At 49.3% G+C, this 14768-nt stretch overlaps 1 protein-coding gene across 1 annotated transcript in view; it reads right to left on the bottom strand.

Annotated features, from left to right (window-relative positions):
- Nucleotides 1-14768, bottom strand: part of WDR62 (WD repeat domain 62) — a 48100-nt gene that overhangs the window by 32788 nt on the left and 544 nt on the right. Inside the window, exons 2-9 of the mRNA XM_061174216.1 lie at nt 12220-12311; nt 10785-10847; nt 6387-6444; nt 5978-6148; nt 4971-5108; nt 4373-4555; nt 2847-3007; nt 1221-1410 (exon numbers count right to left, since the gene is read on the bottom strand). Coding sequence (XP_061030199.1) covers nt 1221-1410; nt 2847-3007; nt 4373-4555; nt 4971-5108; nt 5978-6148; nt 6387-6444; nt 10785-10847; nt 12220-12311 — 1056 coding nt within the window. The remainder of the gene's footprint in view (nt 1-1220; nt 1411-2846; nt 3008-4372; nt 4556-4970; nt 5109-5977; nt 6149-6386; nt 6445-10784; nt 10848-12219; nt 12312-14768) is intronic.

The raw sequence follows: 14768 nt of genomic DNA, 5'->3' as shown, positions 1-14768 counted from the left end.
ATATTTCACCTTTTTCTAAGGAGAATATATTTATAAATAAATTTCGAAAGTTATTTAAAAAACATTCTTGTTAAGTGAGAAAAGTGCTATCAACAGAAATGTCAGATCCACGAAGGCAGATGTATTCAAGCAAAGGGCTGAATAATGCCTGTTCAAAAGGATAAAGTTATTTCTCACAATCCTGAACTGGGCCACTGAAAACATAATTTCTCTAGAACAAACATTCCTAGTAATAAGAAATTTTCAGGGAAAAAAAAAAAGCAGACTACAATTCTTCCTCTACCTTAGCTTATCTACAAGTCTTATCTGCAAGAAGTATTATACTTAGAACAGCTTCAGAATGAAAAATCCCCACAGATTCATTCTCAGAAAATAAAGACTTCTTCAACACTTAAATAAAAAAGGGCTTCCCTGGTGGCACAGTGGTTAAGAATCCGCCTGCCAATGCAGGGGACATGGGTTCTATCCCTGGTCCGGGAAGATCCCACATGCCATGGAGCAACTAAGCCCGTGTGCCACAACTACTGAGCCCGCACGCCACAACTACTGAAGCCCACACGCCTAGAGCCCGTGCTCCGCAACAAGAGAAGCCACCGCAATGAGAAGCCCACGCACCGCAACAAAGAGTAGCCCCCACTCGCCGCAACTAGAGAAAGCCCGCGCACAGCCATGGAGACCCAACACAGCCAAAAAATAAATAAATAAATTTATTAAAAAAAAAAAAAAGCCATGAACTACGCAAACGCTCTCGACAGAAAGCTCCCTGAGGTACACACGCTGCTGCTGTAGGACCTTTGCACTTGCCGCACTCACAATGGTGGCGTGTCTCACCCCTGACTTCCTGCAGGTCCCCCACTCAAATATCACACCTTCAGAGAGGCTTGCCCTGACCACTCTCCTTTCTAGAATAGCACCCTTGAACCCCTTTTCCCCTAGGCAGCTTTTTCTTCAGAGAAGTATTGTACTTGGCATGTTCCATATTGATATGTTTACAGGTTTACTCTACCACCCGGATGTGAGCTCCAGGAGATCAGGACTTGTGTCAGTTTCCTGCCCAGCTGTGTCCCCAGCACCCAGAACAGCACCTAGCACATAGTAGGGGTCCATGAGTATCTTTTGCAGGTATGGCTGAACGGGTTCCCCAAACTCTGCAGAAGCTTCCTCAGCTGAGCCCCAGCTGGGGGCTGAGCAGGGGGAGGGGGAGGGAGAGAGGGGCTCACCTCCACGTTCCAGACGTAGGAGCTGTGGAAGAGCTCCGACCACACCTTGCCTACTTTGTTGATGTCTTTGACATCCCAGATGTAGATGCTGTGGTCCTTATACACACAGGACAGCCACTGGTGGATGGGGTCGAAGATCAGCGCCACTGTATCCGGGTAGATGGCTTCTGCCTTCCTGCAGAAAAGGAAGCTGACAAGGCCACGTGAGTCATCAATGACCACCAATGTCACTGTGAGTAGTAACAGCTGCCGCTGGTGATGCCTGAGCTGCCTCCTGCCTGGCAATGCCATCCCTTATGATCTTTGTGGTGACCCATCTCTCCTACTCCAACTCCACTTCTCACTCCTCCATCTTCTTTCTTTGCTTTGCTTCTAATACAGAGACTGTAAACTGGAAGCTTCTGCCTGGCCCCTAAGAGCGTTTGAATTTTCGACTCCTGTTAATATTTCTCTCCCCTCTTTTCACTCAGCCCAAGCTCCATCCTCTCTCTCTGAGCATAGGATAATGGGCACAAAGATCAGGCCTTCTCTCGCTCAGCCTCACAAACACATGATCAAAATTCCCTGTGTAAGGGGGCTGGTGAGCCGTCCCCTGGCTTGGGGGCTCCCTACCAAGGCTACAGTTGACGGAGCACTTACTGTGTGCCGAGCCGAGAGCTTTCGCTGTGCTGAATTCCCACAATCTCCATGAGAGGTAGGTACTATATTTTACAGACGAGGAAACTGAAGCACTGGTTGATACAGTGACCTGCCCGAGGCCACACAGCACACAGCAGAAGGTGGCAGAGCTGGGCACCCCGGCCACTACAACACACTACTGTCTGTGGGTTGCTCACCCACCTTCTCTTTCCTTTGCGACATCCAGTAAGCCCCTCCACGCGCTCTCTTAGAAAAGACACACCCAGGAGGTAGTGTCCAGCAATCTACGAAGAGGCAGCCCCAGGCACCCAGAACCCTCTGGTTAGGTAGCCCCCCACCCCCACAAAACAGACTTACAACAAAGGGGAAGATAAGTCACAGCTCAGCCCCTCCACCCGCTCTCAACGTGGCAGCCAGAGGAGCTACTACTCAAGGCCTGACCAAGTAACACCAGTGCTTGAGGTCCCAGTGGCTGCCCAGTGACCTCAGAATAGGCTCCAAGCTCCTCTCAGCAGCTTCCATCAATGTTCGCACCTGTCTCCTACCACCCTCCCCCCAGCACACTGGGCTCCAGCCACACAGCCCCCAGCCGTTCCTGTGACACACCGAGCCCAGTGTGCTGTCCCCTTAAGGCCTCTGCATTTGCTGTCGGGACCCAGCTCTCCACACAGCTGGCTTGTTCTCACCAGAGAGGCCTCCCCTGGCCACCCAGTCAACAGCCCCACCCCCAGACACTCTCCTTCTTGAGTCCCTGCTTTATTTCACCAAAGCATTTACGACTATCTGAAATGATCTTGTTTATGCACTCATTTATCATACACCACCCTCACTAGACTGCAGACTTCATGAGATCCTGCTGCCTCCTTACAGCCTGTATCCTGCTTCCAGCCCAAGGCTGGCCAGTAGGTAGATGGATCTGGAAGCATGGATGGATACCAGCAGACAGACTCTAGGTAGGCCCCTCTCCCTCCTCATGCCAGGCAGTACCTGGGCTCCAGGCCCTGGGCCACATCCACTCCAAGGTAGTGCGGCTTGGGCAGGTTGGCGAGGTATTGCAGGCTGTGGGCTTGGAATATGCGGACTACCCCATCTGTGCAGCCGCAGAAGATGAGCTCCTGGCTGACACAGAGGCAGGACGACAGCGAGACCTGTGGGGGCAAAGGGGACCCAAGTGGACTTAGTGTTTTGTGTGGCCCAGTTCAGGGATACGGGGGCTGACAGAACAGCCTTGGGCCTCCAGAAAAGCCTTACAGTTTTAGGGTGTAAGAAGTCCATTTTTGCAAATGTTAAGATTTTTGAAATCAGGATATAGTGCTCAGTCACTATTGAAGGAAAGGGGGCAGCAGGCAGACAGAGGCACAAATTGGGACAGAGTTATCATTGTTATAGAGGAATTCAGCTGTGTGTGGAAAATATCTCCTCAGCCGATTGTGAATTCAGATAGGTCACTTGCAGTAGCAGCGTTGAACTTTAGGCTTAAATTAAATTTTAGGCTTTATTCCTTATTGCTTAAAAATACCTTCATAGAGATTATACTTTAAAGCAGCATAGAAAAAAGTTATTATATATAGGAAGGACTGTCTCTTCTGCCAGGGCATGCAGATAGAAGGGGCAGGAACTGCCAGACCTCTGGATACAGCTTAGAGGAGTTTTTCCAAATCTAGAGGGACTAAGTTTATGGGTCATTTAAGACACCTGCTCAGGGGCTAAACATCTATCTATCCAAAGCTTCTGACTTGCTTAAAAGCTGCATGAGTTCTAGCAAGAGGATTCAAATGAGAGAAATAAATGACGTTTAACCAACTAGGAAAGACAGATAAAGCTTGGAATTCTTCCACACACCTCTTGCCATGCCATTAACCCTAAAGCTGAGCTCCAGAGGGGAGTCATAAGAGCAGGAATAGGACAAGGAGGAAAACTGTGATGCTCCTGCTAACAGCCAAACAGGCATCCAATCCCAGGACAGGAAGACAGCTTGGATTCAAACCCTCAGATCCTGAAGAAAAGTGGTTCTGTAATTTATTGATATATCACCTTTTAGTTTAAAATTTTATGTATTTTATATAGTCTTTAACTATAAAAGTAATATAAAAATTATTAAGTCAATGATACCTTAGATTAAAAAAGAAAAAAAAAGCGGTCCTCCCACCAGCCAAGAGTGCCCAGTGAAGAAAAGAAACGTGAACTGAGTCAAATGGTGATGGGAAGACAATTGTAACCCTGACCCCCATTATAGGGGAACCAGGCACTGTGCTAAGTGCCTTACATATATTATCTCACATGACTCCCCTGTCAACTCTGTGAGGTAGGCAGAAGTAGTTCCATTTTACAGATAAGAAAACTGAGACTCAGAGAGGGAAAGTCACTCTCCCAGAGTTGTACAAGCAGAACAAGAAGTCAGACCCAGAGGTGGTGTGACCAACTATCACGCAGGGGCACTGCTGAGTGTCCCTGGAGACACATGTCATGGGGAGTGTTTCCCCCACTGACAGCAGAGAGGGAGGCTGGGGTACCTTTAGGTTGATCCACTTCTCCAGCACTCTCTTCTCGTTGAACTGGCAGAGGAGGCCGGAGTAGGACACACAGAAGGTACTGCCTGTCATCTGGCCCCGGCCACAAGCCACACCACAGAAGACGTTGTTGTGCAGCTCACCCAGGATGCCTGAGCGCCCCACGAGGGGCACTGTGCCTGTCACCTGGAGGCAGAGCAGGGCACAGTGAGACACTGTCCACATGGCCTAGCCCCCAGCAAGGTCATGGCGGGCCTCTCATGACCAGTGGATACGACACAGCTAAACAGGAGAACTCTCAGAAACTCCTCCGAATGGAGAAGGGAAGAACAAAGAGAACACACACTTCCAGGCAGAGTGGCTTGAGGCAGCAGGCCAGGGATGAAGTCTGGCCCTAGGGTCCAGCAGGGGAGGTTACCCGGCAGGGCCTACCAGTCAGTCAGCACCTGGAGAGCAGGCCCAGAAGCAGAAGGCAGACCCCTGAGAGGCTAGACAGCCTCTGAGACCACTGCCCCCGAATCTCAGGTAGAACCAGGAGTCCCTACTGCCCCTGACAGTTCCTCCCCTGGGCCCGGATGAGGTGGCAGGGACAGCAACTCACCTTTGCTTCAGTGGAGACTTCCAAGAACCAGAACCTCACATGCCGGTTCCCAACAGTGACAAAATAGCTGCTGTCCTCTGAGAAAGAGAGGGCGATGACCCTGCACGATACCTTGTTGGAGGCCACCACGATGTCTTTCTGGAAGAATCGGTGCAGAGAAGTTCACGCCAGCACCCACCTCATCAGCTTCTTTGAGCCTTTGCCCTCAGCCCTGCGTCTCTCCACCCTCCCCTGCTCCAAGTCTGTTTTCCTTGGGCCCTCCTTTTTGGGGAAACCTACGTGTGACACTCTTATCATTCCCAACACAGAGGAGACTGAGGCCTGGAAAGGTTCCCACGTGAGAGTAAGTTCCAGAGCTCTCCTCAAGAGTCCAAGCCCTGCAGCTCACACGTGGTGTTGAGGACAGCCACAGCTGGAAGGTAAGGACAATACGACCCACGCTGCTGGATATCGGGCTCTTACTCTGGGCCCTGCTGAGCCCTTCACAGGATAACTCGTGGAATCCCCTCAGCAGTCCTACAAGGGAGGTGCTTCTCCCCACCACCCTGTCATGCTCAGAGGGGGCTGTCACATGCTCAAGGTCACACAGCAGGTCATGAACAGAGGCAGGACTTGATACCCACTTCTCCCGACTCCAAGTCCTCCCCAAGCTGTTCCAAAGTCCAGCCTTCCAGAGCATATCAACTCACTGAATTCTCACAACTCAACAAAGCGGATACTATTATACCCATTTTACAGATGAGGAAACAGACTCACAGAGAGGTTAGGTCCCTTGCTCAAGGTCACAGCTAGTCAATATAAAAAGAATTATATGTTCCCTGGGTTGACAGCTTGTCACATGCCCTGCAACAGGTGCCTAGAACCGGGATTGGCATGTAGTAGATGCTCAATAAATATTTGCTGGTTAAACCCTTTACCAAGTTACCTCATTTAGTTCTCCCAATGCCCGAGACTCAGGGTGTTCTGGCAGCTGGCTGCCTGTCACACACCCACCAGTCAGCTCTTACCTTCCAGTCCCAGACGTTGAGTACCATGTCGTGCTGGTAGCCCATGGACACAATGTGCTTCATATTGGGGGAGAAGGCCACACAGGCCACACCGTACTTGTGGCCCAGCATCTCCGCCACCTGACTCTTCTCTTCCACGTCCCAGATGCGCACAGCGGGCCTGTGCCCGTTCTGGGGAAGATTGGGGCCATTTACTGCTGCCGGGTTCTGCACCCAGGTGGGGCTTGAGGGGCTTTCAGGGCTGAAGTTGGCACTGCCCCAGGGTGCACCCGAAAGCCACCTCCCCCATCTGTCATGGGGCTTTTCTAGCCCAGGAAGGAGCTATTCCAGGGATTCCTCAGGCCTCCTGGGAGCAGAAGGAATGGCCCCAAGGCCCCTCCCCACCCACTCAGTCACGATCACGACTCACCTCTCCCGTCACTACGTACTTTCCATCAGGGGAGAAGGCCAGGGCACTCAGAGACTTCCTGGGGGCAAGGAAAGGGGTTGATCACTGATTCCACTGAGGATGGGCAGCCAGACCCCAGCCTGGCTGTGCTCACAGCACTCGGCCCACTCCTCACTCCCAAGAGGCCGGGATAGGTGAGCGCCTGCGGCTCCCCGAGAGCCAGGGCTGCGTGCTTGCCCAGCACAGCACCCAGTGCGTTCCCTGCTGCTGGAAGAAGCGGGGCAGCGGCACAGGGAAATGGGGTTTTGTAAAAGCAAAGGCCCCTTCCTCCCCAAAACCCCAAACCCTGATGGGGTGGATGCTGTATGGAAACCCTCCTTCCCTCTCCCTCTGACAGGGTGGGCTCCCTAAGACCCCATCCACCCTGTAACCCTGAGAAATTCAGATGCAGGAAATGGTACAGATCTGGCCTAACTATGCAGGTGGTACTGATGGAGGACCCTGGCAGACATCACACTGAGACAGCCTGCAGCCTGTGCTCCACTGCTAAATGCTGAAGGTGTCCTGGAAAACCCATAAACAACCAACACATTTCTCTTCGACACTCCCAGCTAGCCTGCAAGAGCCCTGAATGACCAGTCTAGTTTGCATGTTTTGTGGCAGCAAGTTTCACTGTTCCCAGACTGTGTTGTTTTTTCTCTCCTCTCTCTCTTTTAATCCTGTTTTTACCTCTGTTCCTTAGCGGTCTAGCAATTGTCCACCTCGAATGAGTAAACTGCTGTGCAGATAACTAAGTCGAGGCCTCTAAGTGAGTCACTGAAAATCTCACAGAGCATTTATCATCACCAACTCAACCCTCTGCAGCGTCCCACTGCTCCTTAAGGTAACAGCCAAGGTGTGCTGCCTATCCAATATCCACTCGCCTCTCTTTCCTCACGAAGGGAAGTCCACTTTTCATGGGGATGGCAACAGCCCCAGCTGGAGTGCATCTCCTCACCTCTCCTGCAGCCACACAAGCACAGCTACATGACACAGTCTGGCCAATGAGAGGTAAGCTGAAGTGTTGTGTGGGACTTCCAGAAAAGCTTCTCAAAGGGAACTCTTGGCCCTGCTCCCCACTTGCTCACACATGACAACCAGAATTTCACCTTGGGCCATGAGGTGATCTTAAGCCTCCCAATAAGTATGGTGAACAGAAAGACAGGAGTAGGGTCCCTGATGCTGGCAGAGACACCAGCCCCTAAGTGCCTACTTCCTGGTTTTGTATGTGCAGGAAGAGCACGCCCTTGCGTTTTAAGCCATGCCTGTTAGGGGTGGGGAAGAGGGCGGGTCTGTCGTCTGCAGCTGCCCTAGCCTGGCCCTCTGCCAAATGGGCACCGCTACACCGATTCCTCACGCACACTCCGTGCAGTCAAGACCCTTCCTTAGGGAGGGTGGGAGGGAGGGAGATGCAAGAGGGAAGAGATATGGGAACATATGTATATGTATAACTGATTCACTTTGTTATAAAGCAGAAGCTAACACACCATTGTAAAGCAATTATACTTCAATAAAGATGTTTAAAAAAAAAAAAAAAAAAAAAGACCCTTCCTAGCCAGTTTTGAGATGAGGAGACCGCAACACAAGGAAGTCGTGCCAAGGTTACCTAACCAGACAGGGCACATGAGAATTCCCCAGGGAGCTTTTGAAAAATATCACAGCCATGCTAAAACTAGTGAGTAAAAGTTTGGTAAGGAACAGGGTAGTATCTGCATAGTTTCAGAGAAGCTCCCCTCAAGATACTCACTAATTACAAAGGGGAAAAGGGAGGCTTCCCAGTGGAGAAGCCTGGCAGACACCACCTTAACCAAGGGCTCAAGGTGATCACCACCAGCCACAGGAGAGAACGACATCACACACCTCCTGACAGAATGCGCTGAGTAAAACGCAGCATTCCTTCTGAGGTGTTCCTGCAGAATCTAACTCTATCTATGAGGAAACAGCACACAAACCCAAACGCTGGGACATTCTACAGAACACCTGGCCTGCAATCCTCAAAGGTATCAAGGTCATGAAAGTCAAGAAAAGATGGAGGAAACCTCTTTAGATTGAAGGAGACTGAAGAGACAACTGAAGGCAATGCATGAGTCTGGACAGAATCCTTTTTGCTGTAAAGGACATTCTTGGGACAAATGGTGAAGGCTGAATGAGGAGCAGATGGTAGTGATGTACCAATTTTAATTTCCTGATTTTGCTCAATCTTTTGTGGTTTTGAAAGGTCATACTTTTTTTTTTTTGCAGTAAATTCACACTTAAGTATTTAGAGGTACAGAGGTATCAGGTATGCAACTTACTTTCAGATGGTTCAGAAAAAAATTACTATGTATATAGACAGAGAATCAGAGAATGATACTTTTTTTTTGGGCCGCAGAGTGCAGCTTGCGAGATCTTAGTTCCCCAACCAGGGATCGAAGCTGGGCCCTCGGCAGTGAAAGGACGGAGTCCTAACCACTGGACTGCCAGGGAATTCCCATAGACAGAGAATGATAAAGCAAATGTGGTAAAATGTTGGCATTTGGGAAATATGGGTGAAAGGTGTACAGGTGCTCTTTGTACTATTCTTGTAGGTCTGAAATTATTTCAATATAAAAAGTTTAAAAATTGGCAGTGCTTAGGTCTTACTCCAGACTAACTGATTCAGCCTTCTCTGGGGGTGAAGCCTGGGATCAGGTGACTCTGAAATGCAGCCACAATGAAAACCTCCACTCTGGCCACACTGCCTCCTAAGACAGACCCATCTGTGACTGAGAGTGGACACTTCTATGCTATCTGCTTCGGATCAAGGTTACCTACTCTACCGCCTACAGGACTCAGGGAGGCAACAGGGAGGATGAAAAGAATTGGGCAAAGGGCATTCTGACAAATGCCACCAAGCTCCAGCCCATCCCTGCCATAGGAGAATGTGGGCCCCACAGATCTGAACCTCTCACATTTCTAAAACGAGAGGGCATCTGGATTTTTGTGTAGAAAACTTTAAATGTTGTCAAGTAAGTCCGATATTTAAAACATACTGTCAGACAAGTCTGTGGGCCCCTAGTTTGTGATTATTGACAAGAAGTATTTCACCTGAGATCACATAGTGAATAAACACTTAAGTCTGGATTGGAACCCATCTCTGCCCTCACCACCAGTGACAGAACCCACAGTCAGAGTCAAGGGTCCAAGAAGCCCCTTCTGAGAGGGAATCTGTATCTACCAAACCGTATCTTAGGGACCTTGCCTTAGGGATCGTAAGGGAAGAAGAAAACCCACAACTTATCCGTCCACCTGGAGAGCCAGGCCAAAGGAGCTAAGCTTGAGCTATTTGTGCAGTATTTGTGGAATAAAAAGTTGCAGTGAGGTGCCTCCCAAAGGTCACAACCCGGTTGGGACCAAAGTCCCAGGATGACACAGTGTTCAATCAGCCCCAAGGCAGACCCCGGGCATCATCTTGGGCCTGCTCAAAGCCAAGGGCCTTCCTCAATAAACTGGCAGCTGGAGGGATCTTCTTAAAACCCAAATCACACTCATTCATTCAGGAAACGATAAGTGTTATCAACGTGCTAGACACTGACCCAAGGTATAGGGACACAGAAATTAACTAAGAGAAAGTCCCTGCCCTCAGAAAGCTCACACTGTGAAAAGAGACAGTAAATATCATCGCTGAGGAAATTAGACAGCATATCAAAAAGGAGTGCATTTTGTGGAAAAAAGTAAAGCAAGGAAGGGAGATAGAGTGTACTGGAGGGCTGGGGTGCGTGAAGTACATCCTTAGCCTGCAAATGCCCTCTAGTGGCTCTTCTTTGCAATCAGCATGAGAGCCAACCCCTCCCCAAGGCCCCTGTGATGTGGCTTCTGCTGGTTCCAGCCTCATCTCCCCCTCATCCACAGAACCCTGACTGCTCCTCAAACATCCTGAGATTCTTAACCACTGCAGGGCCTTTGCTCTTGCTGTCCCCTCTGCCTGGAATGCTCTCCCCACACCTTCACATGGGTCACCCCCTCACTTTTTTCAGCTCTCAGCCTCAGGGAGGCTCTGATACGACTCTGACCAGAGTCCTTTGCCTGCGAACCTGCCCTAACACATCCCCGTCATTTCCTCCATAGCAACAGTCATGGTCTCATGGTCGGCTAGGAATTGCCAACTAGTTTAGTCTGTCCCTCCCCCCACCACCCAAGCTGCCAGCTCTACGAGAGCAGATTCTCGTCTCTTTTGTTAACTTCCATGTCCCCAACACCTGGAACAGTACCTAGCACTGAGCAGACCCTTGGTGAATGTCACTGAACCACTAGGTGAATGAATGAGTCACCCACCCACAAGCACTTCCAGGCAGTGTGGGGAAGGAGGGATGTGCCAGGACCCTGGTCCCACCCCTACCCCATGCCCGGGTCCCAGCTTACCTGGCTGTATTAAAAATGTGCTGCTGCTTGTTCTCCTTGGGGTTCAAAATCACCACCACACAGCTGGGGAGAAAGAGGAAAATGTGCCCAAACTAAGGGGAGTATTGGGGTCCAGGGATGATTCTATTCCCAACACAAAAGCCCACAGATAAACAAGGCTCTTTCTGAACAGATGCTTCTCTCTTCAGTCTCTTCCTCCCCCATTATCTATGCTGAGAATTCTGGGCACTTAACATTATTATTATTGTTATTATTTTAAACATTTATTTATTTATTTATTTATGGCTGCGTTGGGTCTTCGTTGCTGCACGCAGGCTTTCTCTAGTTGCAGCGAGCGGGGGCTACTCTTCATTGCAGTGCGTGGACTTCTCATTGCGATGGCTTCTCTTGCTGCGGAGCGCAGGCTCTAGGCACACGGGCTTCAGTAGTTGTGGCACGCAGGCTCATCAGTTGTGGCTCGTGGGCTCTAGAGCACAGGCTCAGTAGTTGTGGCACATGGGCCTAGTTGCTCCACGGCATGTGGGATCTTCCCGGACCAGGGATCGAACCCGTGTCCCCTGCATTTGCAGGTGGATTCTTAACCACTGCGCCACCAGGGAAGTCCCAACATTATTATTAATATCAGTATAATCTTAAATAGAAGCCAACACTTCCTCTGTGGTAACTGTTAGGCTCTGGGCTAATAAAGACATACTGTGCACAATCTCTTTAAATCCTCACAACCGCCAGATGAGGTCAGGAATCTTTGTCGCTTTTCATAGATGATGAAACTAAAGCGCTTTACAGAGAGGGAAGTCCTTTACCCAGGACTCCCCAGCAGGTCAGGGACAGAGTGGGGAAGTGAATCCACACCTGTCAGATTCAAGAGCCCAACCCTGTCCTCTATTCTGGCTGCTTCCCAGAGACTCAGTAGCAGATACTGTTCATCAGGAATTACTATGGCCCTGCTCTGCCCTGCCCTGTGGGGGTGAGGGGTCCCTTCGGTGCCTAGAATAGTGCCAGGCTAGACCAGTATTTGTGGAATAAACAGCTGCAAATGTCCTTCAGTCCTCTCAACTAACTACCCAAGAGGAGGGTATCACTAGTTCTGTTTTACAGAAGCAGAGGCTTAGAGAAGGGCACACACGGTGGAGCTGGGACACAAATCCAGATTGCCTGACACCAACCATGGCTTGGATCTTAACCACCTACCTTTCCCAGAATCACTGCCACCTCCCGCCTGCAGTCACAATAAGGCTTTCTTAGCACTCACGTATGCCAGGTACTGTTGTATACACAGAAGGGCCCATGGAATCCTTCCCACAGCCCTCAGAGGTAGGCAGCATTATCTGCATTCTACAGACGGAAAAGGCGAGGCCCAGAGAGATTCACTGAAGACTTCAGGCTCTGAACTCAGGATCAGTGATCAGAGGCCGAGGCCCCCCGACTCACTCACCCTGCCAGGTAGGCCACGTGGCCTGTGCTGGGGTCACAGGTTAGACCATTGCTGTTCTGGGCTGTGATGCCAAGCACCTTCTCAAGTGATACCTGCAGGGAAAAGGCCCAAATTAGAAGCAGCTGCCCCAGCAGGCCCCACGTGGCACAGTCACCTCAGCCACCCATTCAATCCCTGTCACTCCAACACATTCACTGAGCGTCTAGAGTCATCTACCAGCAGCTAAAGCTTGTCCTCCTCAAATGCTGCTTTGATAAATACAGTGCTAGGTGAAGGGCACAGAATGGTGAGGAAGATAGACAAAAAAAATCCCTGTCCTCCTGGAGCTCACATTCTGGGGGTGATGGGACGGTGGACATAGAAAATGAACAGAACAAATATGTAAAATAGATGTCAGGTGATGATGGGAGCATTAGAGAAAAATTAAGCAAGGAAGGAGATTCAGAGTACAGAGGAAGGGGAGAAGGCCTCACTGAGAAGGTGAATAAGACTCTAAGTATTCTATATGGATGAAAGACTTGACAGCCCACAACACCGCGAAGAAGGTGCTATTATCACCACTATTTTACAGATGAGGACAGAGGCCCAAGGTCCCACCCCTGTGGAGTGGCAAGGTTGGGATACAAACCCAGGTAGTCTCTGGCTTCAAAGCCAGCACTTTGTGCAGCACTTTGCTTACAGCAGTGAACAAAAGTGGACACTGTCCGTTCCCTCAATAAATTCACAGTCTAGAGGTTCAACGAGTAAAGAAACAAGTGAACTTGAACAATCGCATTTAAAATTTTAAAATTCTCTAAGCAAGGTAGGTCAAATGAGCCAGTCCCCATCATGGTTGATTAAACAATTTAGAGTATGAACTAACAAACTGTGGTATTTTCATATTCTGAAGAGACTAGTTTCTAATTATTATAAAGTAAAACATTCTCAAGCAAGGTGGTGGGCCTCAGAAATGAAAGGCAAATAGAAGACAGTAATAACTAATATTTATTGAGCATCTAACCAGGAGACAGGCACTGTTTAAATACCTATAACTGTATTAACTTATTTAATGCTCACAATAACCCTGTGATGTGGTCACTATCATCATGATCATCTCCACCTTACAGATGAGGAAACAGAGGCCCATGAGGGTAATCCATCTGGAAGGAGCAGTGCCAGGACTAACCCAGGCAACCAGGCAATGGCAGTCACGTTTTTTTAATCTGTTAATCAGCATTACTGGGCATTAGCATAGCTGGTAATTTTTAGACTAGGTCTTTTGCAAGCTGGATGGACCCTACACCACCAAACAAGAAAAATAAATGACACCAATCACCCAAAATGTTGAATACACAATCACAGCAGTAACTAACACCAAGAGAGTACTTACCACGTGCCAGCTGTTGTTCTAAGCACTTAAGATATGTGAGCTTACTTAATCCTCACCAGTACCCTATAAGGGAACACTTATATTATTATCCTCATTTTACAGATGAGGAAACTGAGGCACAGAAAAGATCAGGAAAGGAAGAACAGAACTAAGGTTAAAGCCCAGGCAGTCTGGGTTCAGAGGCGGTGCTCTTAACCACCTTGTTATACTGCGTCTCTGAAATTACTATTGCTATTCCTCTCCTTTATACACTTTAGAGCCCACAAGGCACTTTCAGGAACATATAAGATAAGGGCTATGAAGTACAGGGTTCTGGGTGAGAGACTTAGGTGGGTGTCTGCTTTAGGCTGGGGTTCAAGAAGGCCTTTCAGGGTAGGGATATTCAGGCTGAGACTCGAGGGATAGGAGCCAGCCAGGTAGACCGCAGCAAAAAGCCCAGAGAGAGGACTCACCAAACACAAAGGCTAAGAGGCGGAAAAGAGATGGGAGCCTCAGGAAAACAGAAAGCAGGCCAGTGTGACTGAACCTTCATGAGAGGGAGGCCAAGGGAAGTATGGCGAGCGAAGTGGGCAGGGGCCACTTGCCTAGCACCTTGCACCCAGGAGTGGGTGATATAATCAGAGTGTAGCAGAAAGCCACGGAGGAGGAACAAGATCCACAGCAGCTACCACGTGCTGACCCTCTACCTGGACTTTGTGCCAAGTTGGTCATATTCACAATCTTGTCGCATCTCCCTGCAACACCATGGTTATTGTTATCTCCATTTTATAAAAACAGACTTTGCAGCTCAGGGAGTTGGAAAACAACTTTTTTAATTGCTGCTGTGCTACTGGAATTTCTTCTACCTACTCTAAAATCTTTGTTTCTGTGTCTCAGGATTTAAGGAACTGTTCTATACGCCGTCTCCCTACCTCCGGCAGTGCTGCTGAGATTTTACAAATATTACTCACCCATATAGGGTGGCAATATGGACTAAGAATCCCACCTTGGTAAAGGAGAAGGAAAGAGAAGGCAGGGGATGAAGGAAGGCAGGCTAGAGCTGAGGAAGAGTTGGAACAAGTAGGACACGGGACTGAACCCTGGTAGGGACCCTAAAGACCAAGAGGTGGGTTAGGTCAACAAAAGTGGAAGAGCCCAGAGATATGTCTAAAGGTAACTAAAGGGATAAACAGAACTAGGA

Source organism: Eubalaena glacialis, chromosome 18 (genome assembly GCF_028564815.1).
Source record: "Eubalaena glacialis isolate mEubGla1 chromosome 18, mEubGla1.1.hap2.+ XY, whole genome shotgun sequence".
NCBI classification, from domain to species: Eukaryota; Metazoa; Chordata; class Mammalia; order Artiodactyla; family Balaenidae; genus Eubalaena; species Eubalaena glacialis.
The sequence above is the reverse complement of the archived record's forward strand: the minus strand, read 5'-3'. Positions and strand labels throughout refer to the sequence as shown.